The sequence below is a fragment of the Notechis scutatus genome, chromosome 4 (assembly GCF_049901735.1).
Source record: "Notechis scutatus isolate UNSWTSFEM ecotype Mainland chromosome 4, rNotScu1.2, whole genome shotgun sequence".
Classification (NCBI taxonomy): domain Eukaryota; kingdom Metazoa; phylum Chordata; class Lepidosauria; order Squamata; family Elapidae; genus Notechis; species Notechis scutatus.
The window spans coordinates 145,375,826-145,387,737 of NC_142012.1; the positions used below are offsets into that span (position 1 = coordinate 145,375,826).

The window sequence follows — 11,912 nt, forward strand, 5'->3', positions numbered from 1 at the left end:
ATCAGATTACACATATACAATATTTTAGTTACTTGGAGATTATATGAATTCCTTGAGAATTTAAACATGAAATAATCAGACATATAATGTATGAAACATTTTTCAAGTGCAATAGTATTTCTATTGTGCATTTTTATTAATGGTTTATCATAGCACATTTTGTGGAAAATATGATGATACTATCATTTTTAGACCTTAATGTGAGTTATCTTTGATTGGAGATCTCTTTTAAGGAATTATGACTATGGGCTAAGAACACAGTAGAATATAAAAGCCTTTTAAAAATAGAAAATAGTGCATACCTCATCAACTTGTCCAACAGCTCCAAAAATCTTTGCCATTTGCCCTATCAAATTAGGAAAAGCCTCCCCAGTTTCTTTCAGTACAGGCAGTAAATTGGCCAACAGTTCTGGTTCATAATCTGATATTTCTATTAATATGTCTAGGATGATGTCATTATAAAGAGGGTCTCTTAGATGATCAACTAGAGAAGAAATACATTCTTTGAGAACCTAAAAGAAAGGTGAAATATTAATTCCAGAGTGCTTTTTGTAAAAAAAAAATCCATCTGCTTGAAATTCTTAAATAAGTCAATTCAACTTCAATTATTTTCAACATATACTGACAGGATACTGCTAGAAGTTATACATTATTTGATTTAGCATTTCTTACTAAGGAAATTCTTTAAAAACTTCTACAGTATTTACAAGATTCTCTGCTTAGACCAGTGGTGGAATTCAATTTTTTTTACTACCAGTTCTGTGGGCATGGTTTGTTGGGCATAGCTGGGAAAGGGTACTGTAAAGTCTCCAGTCAGAAGTGGTATTTCCCGGTTCTCCAAACCACTCAAAATTTCCACTACCGGTTCTTTTGAACTGGTCAGAACCTGATGAATACCACCTCTGGCTTAGACTAATATGTTTTATTTATCTTTTTAAAAATTTCAGTTAAAGTCTCTGATGATAGATTATTGTGAAAAGGCAACAGAAATTCCCATTAGCCTCCCTATACAGCAGGGGTGTCAAACTAGCGGCCCATGGGCCAGATGTGTCCAGATGCCTGTCCCAGCTCCATGACGGGGAAAATGTTGAAATACATCACGGGATGGCAACATGATGCTGCGAGTTTGGCACCCGTGATATACAGGTAGTAGTCCTTGACTTAAAACAGTTAGTGACCATTTGATGTTACAACAGCACTGAAAAAAGTCACTTATGACAGTTCACACTTAACAACTGTTGCAGCATCCCCATAGTCACATGATCAAAATTCAGGCCCTAGGCAATTGACTCATATTTAGGACCATGGCAATGTCCTGGGGTCATGTGCAGAAGTGGTATTCAGCAGGTTCTGACCAGTTCTGGAGAACTGGTAGCGGAAATTTTGAGTAGTTCAGAGAACCGGCAAATACCACCCCTGACTGGCCCCATCCCCATCTATTCTCTGCCTCCTGAGTCCCAGCTGATGGGGTGAGTCTTCTTTTGTTGCCCTGCACAGGAGAATGGATCTGGAAAGCAGGTTAGTGGGGTAGGGAGGGAATGGGATTTTGCAGTATCCTTCCCCCAGGAGTGGGGAGGGAATTGAGATTTTACAGTAACTTTCCCCTGCCACGCCCACCAAGCCACGCCCACCAAACTACCCCACAGCCACCAGCCACGCCCACAGAACTGGAAGTAAAAAATATTTGAATCCCACCACTGGTCATGTGATCACCTTTTGTGAACTGCTGGCAAGCAAAGTCAATTTGGAAACCAGATTTAACAATCATGTTATTAACTTAAGAACTTTAGAGAGTACTTAACAACTGTGGCAAGAAAAGTTGTAAAAGGGGGCAAAATTCACTTAACAAACTTAACAACATAAATTTTGGGCTCAATTATGGTAGTAAGCTGAGGACTATCTGTATTGTACTGGAAAGTTACATATTTACAGCAGTTAGGATTTAGGTCATTGTCAGTCTGATAAATTGTAATCACATCCCTGTAAATTAATTGAAATCAATCAAATCTAGGCGCATTGTTGCAATACAGGAAAAAGGTGGTAATGGAGTCATGGGTATGATTTATGGAACTATGCTGAAAATCTATTGTGTGAATTCCCCATGTACTAGTTTTGCAATACCATGACTAAAAACTGAAATTATAATCTGCATGAGTCTGCAAAAATTTATCTGAACATGGTAGGAAACCAAGTTAATGAACATGCTTTACAAAAATCTAAATGTACAGGGTTAAATTTTCCACAAGACACAAATAATTTAAAAAGAAAATATTGAATATCACAATAATAGTTTTGCTTGTAATTAGGACCAATTCCATATGCATCACTAGACAGTGACATTTATTTATTCCATGTATAGTGTGATATGCCTAAAACAAGAAATCCATACGCACCACCCAGAATGAAAAATAAGATATTTAAGACAGAATTACGTTCATTTATACAAAACAGAAAAAGTAGACACTTTAACCCATTATCTGACTCTGAAGCTTATTTTATCTTAATTTATAGTATATTATCTACCTAAACAAGTATGGAAGATTTCAATTTATATTTTTCCCTTACAAGAAAGTCTAAATGCTCTTTTTTTCCTTTATGGCCCAGTTTATAGATCATAAGGAATACAAATAAGTGTATCTGCATAAACTAAATTTATAGCAAGGCATTCTTTGGAAATGCTGCTCTTGCTCTGCGCTTATGATGTATTCTAAGACAATTTTTTAAAAAATCCTGTCTATTTTGAGACACTTGACAGTAGCATGCAAAATATTTATTCCAGCTGAGTTTCTGACATTAAAAAGTGAAGCCTGCTTTGAGTCTCCATTACTTCCTGTACACATCCATGTAGTTGTCTTAATTATAATTAGAACTGTTTTTTTGGTGATTTGTTCTGAGCGATTTTTCAACTTCCCAATCTGGTCTGGAAATTTCCTGTTCAAAAAGTAGCCAACCCAACCTTGCTTAGCTGCTGGTTGGCCAGATATATAGGACATTTTTTCCTATAGACTGCATTCTTTCTTGTGAGCCAGTGGCATTTGAACATCATATTCAATGGGCCTCTAGCTTGACCTGCATAATTTGTCCTATACTGATTCTCACTAATAGAAGGAAGGAAGGACTGCTGGCCTTATTTCTTTTAATGGCTTTCCTACCATAAACTAGAAATCAGATAGGTTTCCTAGAACAAACTGGTATTCAGGAGATTAAACTACTTCTGTTCATAACTTCATCAATAAACAAATAACATTTTGGCTAGACTAAATCTATATATATCACACTTTGAATCCAGATTTTTGCCCTCTTAAGTCATTGAAAGCAGTATATATTGATATTATTTATTAATTACATTTTTATGCTGCTTATCTCCCCTGTAAAGCGACTCTGAGCTGTTTACAGATTGTATTATTTGATTTCATGCTGTTAGCTGCTCTGTAATATAAGTTTCTGCTGAAAGGCAATAAGTTATATTGAGTCTGATCAATTAGGTTTGTGGATGACCAGATCTGACCCTTTCTCTCTTTTAAGGTCTTGAAATGCCAGGTCACAATTTGCAAAGGAAGTCTCAAAGACCCCCCAGTATCTTTAACAGAAGAATGGGTTATGCTGAAAGTTAAAGTATATGGCCTATACTTTAAACAAAGGCTAAAATGGGTTCTGTCAGAGTGGAATTATGGAAGAAATTATAGCCCCTCCATTGCTATATATTTTGTAAAAGTTCCTTCAACTGTAACATATAAATTCCTAGAGCTCTTTTTTATTGTTTTCAAACACTACTGAAATGTATATATCCTATAATCTGGTACTATTGTATTTTATAAGGTCTAATGTGAGGTAGCACACACATTCTGCCTACACAACAGAACTGGCTGTACATGAAATGTTTGTATTATGTTATTCTTTTCTGCTTTTTTCTAAAATTACTTAATCATAAAACATCTTTATCTTTGTAAAGATACATATTGGGGGTTGTGGACAATGATGTCAGATCATTAGCCCAAGACTTATCTGAACCAGTCTAACTTTGAGAACCAAATAAATACCCCATTACAGGACATGATTCAACATAAGGGATGTGCTAATGTTGGAAGAACAATGTGCTCTTGTGATGCTTGTGAGATTACTTGCATTATTAGACTTGGAAATTCAGGGGTTAGAATAATCCTTATTTTGCAAGCTTTGGAGCCCTTCCCTGCTTACAGGCCAGGGAAATTCAGTGGCAAAGTGTCAATTATCATTGCAGCAATTTGCACTTATTTATGCAAGAGTTATAATAGGTTTATTAAGCCAAATGTATTGGGAAACCTCTTATCTTTGTGCAGTGAATATTATTTGAGGACAGGGTCATTCCCTTTTAACACTTCATTGTATACAATATTTTGAATGGAGAAACTATTTTTTATATTTGTCAGAAAACTTGTATTAGTTTTGACTCAATAGCGTTAAGCTCATAGACCATATTCCTTTGAAATATTCTTAATTTTTAATATTAAAAAAAATATTTTGCTTTCTGATTGGAAGGCGTCTGGTTTTCTAATCCTGCAGGGCTATCAGTAGGCGGTGTTTTCATCACTTGATTATTCTCAGATGAATGAAACATTTTGCGCTTGAGATGACATTCGTTTTTCTTACTCAATACACTCTTACTATATGAATGTGGAGAGGACAGTCAAAACTGTACTTCCTATGTCCAATCCCTAATCCAATAAAAAAATGGAAATTCGTGAATGTACAAATGTACAAGCATTAGTCCTTTTTTCCACACCAGTTTCAAAAAAGCTAAGAGAGTTCAATATAGCATACATTAATGGAAAAATGTTGATTGAAACAAAGGATAGGCCTTGATCTCCCATAAATTTATAGCATGTCATTGTGGTTAGGAATGATTCAACTTTTACTGGACATGGCATAATAAGTATTTTGCTGATGAACAATGAGTCAGAGTGTGTGATCGGATGCACCATAATCTTTTATGTATTATTATATTATTATTAGTTGCAAAATTGAAATTTTGCATTTAGGGTGTCTAATCTAAAACAAACTACATGAAAACCAGGCAGGATTATATCTGATTAGTACCTGGATGTGGAACCACCCCCAAAAATCTAAGATCTAAATATTAGATTGGGAAATGAAAGTTTTTTTTGTTGAAATCATTAAAACAAGAAATTCGCTGGCTTCTATAGGTGGCTTTTAGAGTTTGCAATACTGGAAATTGAAGCTTTGTCTTTCCCCATTTTGGCCCATTCCCAAAAATACCAATGTTAAATTAAGACACCTGAATAGAGATTAATAAGTGCAGCAATGAATAAATTCACTAAATAATAAATGCATAGTGAATTATTCAGTAAGCTAAAGTGAAAGCCAAAGAGAGGATACTCTATACTCCTGAGCACGGCTTAGGAATTCTGGGAGTTGAAGTCCACAGGTCATAAAGGGGGAATAGTTTCCCACCCCTGCTCTACATCAAGACAGATTCAGCCAACTGATTCAGCCTGTGCTGAACTTTCCTCTTTGGGGAGCTGATGTCTAACTGGTTTTCAAACTCAGCAAATCTTAATGCAAAGTTCATTATTCTTGAAGACTTATAGGTAGGAATTTTGGATCCTGGCCTAGTGAGAAGTTTAATTGTTCTGGGATGTATCAAAATTACAGGCTCCTTTGACTTAGAGTACTGCATCCAGTTTTGTTCACCACATTATAAAAAAGATGTTGAGACTCTAGAAAAAGTACAGATGATTAGGGGACTGGAAGCTAAAATATACAATGAAGTGTTGCAGGAACTGGGCTTGGCTAGTCTAGTAAAGAGAAGGACGAGGGGAGACATGATAGCGGTCTTCCAATATTTGAGGGGCTGCCACAGGGAGGAAGGGGTCAAGCTATTTTCTAAAGCACCTGTAGGCCAGACAAGGAATAACGGATGGAAACTGAACAAGAAGAGATTTAACCTGGAAATAAGGAGAAACTTTCTGACAGTGAGAACAATCAACCAATGGACAGCTCGCTTTCAGAAATTGTGGGAGCACCATCAGTTGAGACTCAAGAAGAGATTGGACTGCCATTTGTCAGAAATGGTGTAGGGTCTCCCCCTTGGGTGGGGGGCTGGACTAGATGACCTACAAGGTCCCTTCCAACTCTGATTATCTGTTAGAGTATCTGTTAGACTTAAGAGCCACATGTTTTGAGTTGACCAAATATGAAATGAACAAAAAATTACCTTGGGCTGTTTTTTCTTTGCAACGGTTAGCAAAAGTTGTAGAAGATGTTGCTGTTCAGATGGTTCCAGATGAGGCATCAGTCCTACCAATTCTCTCAGGTGGTTGCTTAAAGGTTCTTGTTGCTTTTCATACAAAGAAGGCAATACACGGAGCAACGTGGAATTCCCTGTGAAGAATATGGGAACAAAGAGCTTATTCTATTTTCTCTGTCAACAAGGCTTTAATTTTGAATGGTCTCAAGCTGAAAAGATAAAGCAAAACAGAATCAAGATTTTATTACCCATGGTTTCTGGGAATGATGTCTGTGGGAACTGAATGTTTGCACCAAAACATATGGCAGAACAAGAGAAAAACAGAAATCAAATATTATTTAATATGGAATGTGACTAAGTAAGGCAATATGGCTTTGTATATAAACCAAAATTATTTTTTAAATGTTATTTAAATTGAGTATTAAGCAATATGGTTATACTAACTGTTAAATAACTATTTTAAAAACCCATTATAACTTACCTATTTTCTATCCCACCTCAGTTGCAATTTAAGTAGTCTATGTTACACTTAAGCAAGCTATGCTAAAGAGAAATCTGGAAGCAATATTTTATAACTATGCATTTAACACAAAGATACACTGATAACAACGTAGGATACAATTGCTCAGATGCTGATAAAGTATGGGGGTGGGAGGTGGAGAGAATAAACAAGGCAAAATAGTTTTACAATTTTGGAAGAATGTTTGATAAAGTGTATTCACAAGCTGAATTGAAGCCAAATTCACAGAGAAATCTGTAACATGAAACATCATACAAGCCAGCTCTGGAATGACTGAAGTTCCATGCTGACAACATATGGAAAACATCTGCCTATCATGATATTACATGGTTTCATTCTCTAAATCTTCAAAACATACTGAAACTCTCTGTGGGCTTACTGCAGAAATACGACTTCAGCAATAGAGTGGTCAATGTCTGGAATACTCTACCCGACTCTGTAGTCTCTTCCCCAAACCCCAAAAACTTTAACCTTAGACTGTCTACTATTGACCTCACCCCTTTCCTAAGAGGTCTGTAGGGGGCATGCATAAGGGCACCATCGTGCCTACCGTCCCTGTCCTATTGTTTCTCTTATTCTTTTATTTTTCTTATATGTACCCATTTCATGTATTCACAACTATGTATACACTTATACTTATTATCTTGTAAACAATTGGCAAATCAAATAAATAAATAAATAAAATGTTGGACTTCTGTACTTTCTATTATTTTAAACCAGGTATTCAACGACTATAGGATAGTAAAACTTCAGTCTTTTAAATAGAAACATCAGTTGTTACTGCACTTTCCCTCCTAAATTCCTGGAATGCCTCCTTCATCACCCCCATACACACACACACACACGCACACACACACACGCGCACACACACACACACACACATTTACACCCACAAATATATATTTATACATACATACTATATCAGCATCTTGCAATAAATTTAATTAATTCTAATGACATCACTTTCTAATTAGCACTCCTGTCTGAGAATCATGCAGAAACAACAGTTTCTCATCAAACAGATATGAACTAACAATACTTATTCACCATGTCTTTGACATAAAATACTTGTTACTTTAATCTTAGTCTTAAAAATGACCAAGTGGAATTCAAATCTGTCAGTAGATTCACTCACAGTTTTCCATTTATTTATTGTTGGGATCCCAAAATCTATTTCAAACGAGAGATTTGTCCCTCACTGTCTTATCTTTATCTTAAGCTGCTTTTGCAATTATAAGCTGTAAAATAAGTTTGAAGGAGGTCACCAACATTCAGAAGCATAATATTTCCTTCTTCTGGTATGAAAAGAGTCCTACTGGAAAAGGAGAATAGATTCTGTGCTCTTCCATAAGGATATATCATTCAGTAATGTTTCTTTTTAAGTTTATGTTGGTTCACAAATACTGACAGTACACATTGATCAAACTATGTCAGTTAAATATGACATAAGGACAGCAGAATGATATGCAAGAATTAATATGTCTCTGAATACTGATTGCTGGCAGAGTTGTAGAATGAATAATGGATAAGGGCATTATTTTCATGGCTTCATGATTTTCTTGGAACTATAGGGCCAGATCCCAGTGGAAAACAGAAGTTGGATTAAATGGGTCTTTGGTCTGATTCAGCAGGCTTTCCTTTATGATTATCATTCCTTATGATTGGTATTGAGATGCCTGTAACTTACATTATATTGCCATTATTTCAACACACTGTAATATTTTCTGTTTTGCATCACTTTAAAAATATTTACATATTTATTTGTAGATGCTTCAGATGGCCTTCTGATGCAAAAGAGCCTGCTCAAGACTATATATAAAATATCAATAGTAATAATATATTCAGTGCAACGAATACATAACTAATAAAAGCCAGAAATAGCAAAAGTAAAACTAAATCCAAGCATTAAAGTAAACCATACAAACTAAAACAATTTTCTTTAAACAATTCTATAAAAATATACATTCTAAACCCACATCCTTTTCTTCCACATGCTTCTCTGCAATGACCTGGCATGATATCATCTAAGTATTTAGTCTAAGAATGTCTTGAGTCAGCAGAAGATGAGGTTGGATTGCTTCATATGCCTAATCAGGTATTTTCTGAATTAGAACAAGTCAGCTACACTGACCTTAGGCCAGATACAGAATTCTACTGATGAAGTTAAGATGAAGCTTCCAGACACATGGCAGAATTAAACACGCCTGTAGGTTAAGCTCTGAATAGAAGAATTTGGCTGCCAGGCCTTTAATAGATACATTCCTGCTGTAAATCTCCAGATAAGAAATCTTTTAAGTCAGACTAGAAAGGAACATACCAGAGATTAAGCTTTGACATTAAGCTTTGACATTAGCCTCCAGATTGCTTTTAAATTAATGATGCTTTTCATTCCTACTTCTAATAGAAAAGCAAAACCTGGAGTATCCAATCTTACAATGTCTACAGCATGTAAGCAGATGTCCATTCCTAAAACAAGAGATGCCTTTTTGTATGAAACTTCGGAAACAATTGGGTCCTTATGAATTAAAAGGTATGAAGTAAAAGTTGGCTAATGAATTATTCCAGAGGGAAATTTTTGGTGAAATGAGTTATGAATGAGGCACCCTCAGTCTGCTGGTTGAAGCTGGGTAGTTTCTATTGATGTTAGCATATAAAAGGTACTTTCATAAAACCAAATTTTGCCATCCTGTTTATCCAGCACACCAACAGCATTGGTTTCAAATTCACACGTTGTATATTTTGGCACAATGATAATCAATTACTGGCTGGCAGGTCAACTTAGATATATTTTTGTAAAGTTGTCACATGTACAGTATTATTGATTTGTGAAAACATAAGACTAAAACTGGAAGGAACTTTATTTTGTAACATAAAATATGGGCTAAACCTTCTCAGGGAAGTGTTTAAACTTTTGAAATCATATTTTATCCTTTGGAATATGGTCAACTACTAGTCATGCGCTGTGTGATGCTAGCTTAAGAATACAAATGAGCAGCATTTTGAATGATGAATCAAAACCAAAGCAGACATTGCTTTAATCATGCCAATGCGTTTAACATGTGCAAATTCTCTTAGGTAACTAGCAGACATGGGCAGTCCTGAGTTAACTGGGAATAATTGGGGTAAGGAAAGGCAATTAATGTTAAGTAATTTTCCTCTCATCTACCCTAACAAAATTTGCTCCTCTGAAGCAACTATCTTCATTTCTACTCTTTAATCCAGGATTTATATAGATAAACGTGTGGCAGAACATACTATGAGTTCAAAGGAGTTGTGAGCTCAACCCATCTTTGGAATGCTGAGTTGAATGCGCTCAAGTTTTTTCATTCACATATCTTTCATCCACATGTCAAAAATAAGTCAGGAAAAGTGTTTCTGTAAATATGCATAGTAATCAAATGACATTATTTCACAGAGCACTGGCTATATGTACCAGTAAGAAAGATGTTATATAATGACATACCAGCATTCTCAATTGTGAACCACCCAGAGTTGTTTGCTGAAATGGGTGGCTATAGAAATTGAAGGAAGGAAGGAAGGAAGGAAGGAAGGAAGGAAGGAAGGAAGGAAGGAAGGAAGGAAGGAATTCCCACTGGACCATTCTGTTACCAAAATAAGGTCATTTGAGTCTTGCTTTTATTAAAACCCTATTTATTTATCAAATTCATATAGCTGCCCATTTTCCAGGGGGCTGTAGGCTAAAACATATGAACAATGGTTGTAGAAATTGGTTATGTCTAGTCTAGTTAAAAAAAAGGACTAGGGGCAAAATGATAGCCGTGTTCCAATATTTCAGGGGCTGCCACAAAGACGAGGTCAACCTATTTTCCAAAGCACCAGAAGTCAAGATAAGAGGCAATGTTTGGAAATTAACCATGGAGAGAACCAATCTAGAATTAAGGAGAAATTTCCTGACAGTGAGAACAATAAACCAGGGAACAACTTACTTTCAGTTGTGAGTGCTCCATCACTAGAGGCTTTTAAAAAGAGACTGGACAGCCACTTGTCTGGAATTGTATATGGTATCCTGTTTGAGCAAGGGGTTGGTCTAGAAAATCTCCAAGGTCCCTTCCAACTAATTCTGTTCTGTTCATCTCACCACTTGGGGGAAGATTGGGGGGAGATTAATAGCCCCACAATAGGAAGGGGTATTAGTGTACCCATCATTGACTTTGACGCATTAACTCAATCACAGTCTAAGCATTTGTGATGGGCCAAAACTGTAACTCCCTTGGCTACTTGTTAAAAAGCAGTAACAGGATTATTTTATGGTAGGTACTCCTTTCCACACATACAGTATTTAATGTGGTTTACATGATTCTTCCCTTTATTTCACTGGGTGTTGTTTACAGCCACAGCTGGCACAGTGTTACCTACTTTGTTTTATCAAATATTGATTGGGCAAGAAAGAAGGATGAAACACGGAATCGCAGTTTTGAAAGGCAACACAAAACATTTATCATATTCAGCTCTGAAGTCAGAAATGTAGATAGTAAAAGAAGAGGTAGTTAATTCCAGTTGATTATGTGATCCCATATTTCACATAATATTCTGATTCTTACATAATTTACAGAAAAAAATTCTTTTAAAACAGGGGTCACCAAACCCAGGTCTGTGGACCGATACCAGTCTGCAGCCCATTGGAAACCGGGCCATCCAAGCGGCAGGTGAGCATGTGAAGCTCCATTTGCGCATGTGAAACCATCCCCTCCCCTCACTGCCACTGCCATCACTGATGGTCGAGGACTACTGTTTAAAATGTACATTAAATAACATTAGATAAGTGTAAGTAAGCATAAGCAGAACAAACCATGGCATGCAGTTCTTTAGTGATGTCATGTTTATCCTTAAATATTTTTAATGGAGCAAACATTAGCTTGTTATATATTTAGAAATTCTGTTGGTTAAACTCCACTTTGACCAGGCGTAGTACCAATAAATACAAGTTTGGGAACTAATTATATCCAGGATATGAATTAAAAATTATTACTCAAACAACAGGGCATCTTCATTTGCATAGGGTACTTTCTAGAGTTATTCCAGGTCAATGTCTAACAAAACACTGTTCTGGGAGAATGGGAGATTGATCCAGTCAACTTTTGTAAGTGGTGTGTGTGTATGTGTGTGTGTATATATATGCTACTT

The 11,912-nt window shown here is 36.0% G+C and overlaps 1 protein-coding gene across 1 annotated transcript in view; it reads right to left on the reverse strand.

Annotated features, from left to right (window-relative positions):
• Nucleotides 1–11,912, reverse strand: part of VEPH1 (ventricular zone expressed PH domain containing 1) — a 124,281-nt gene that overhangs the window by 82,428 nt on the left and 29,941 nt on the right. The window contains exons 4-5 of the mRNA XM_087965231.1: nt 6,215–6,381; nt 303–512 (exon numbers count right to left, since the gene is read on the reverse strand). Coding sequence (XP_087821357.1) covers nt 303–512; nt 6,215–6,381 — 377 coding nt within the window. The remainder of the gene's footprint in view (nt 1–302; nt 513–6,214; nt 6,382–11,912) is intronic.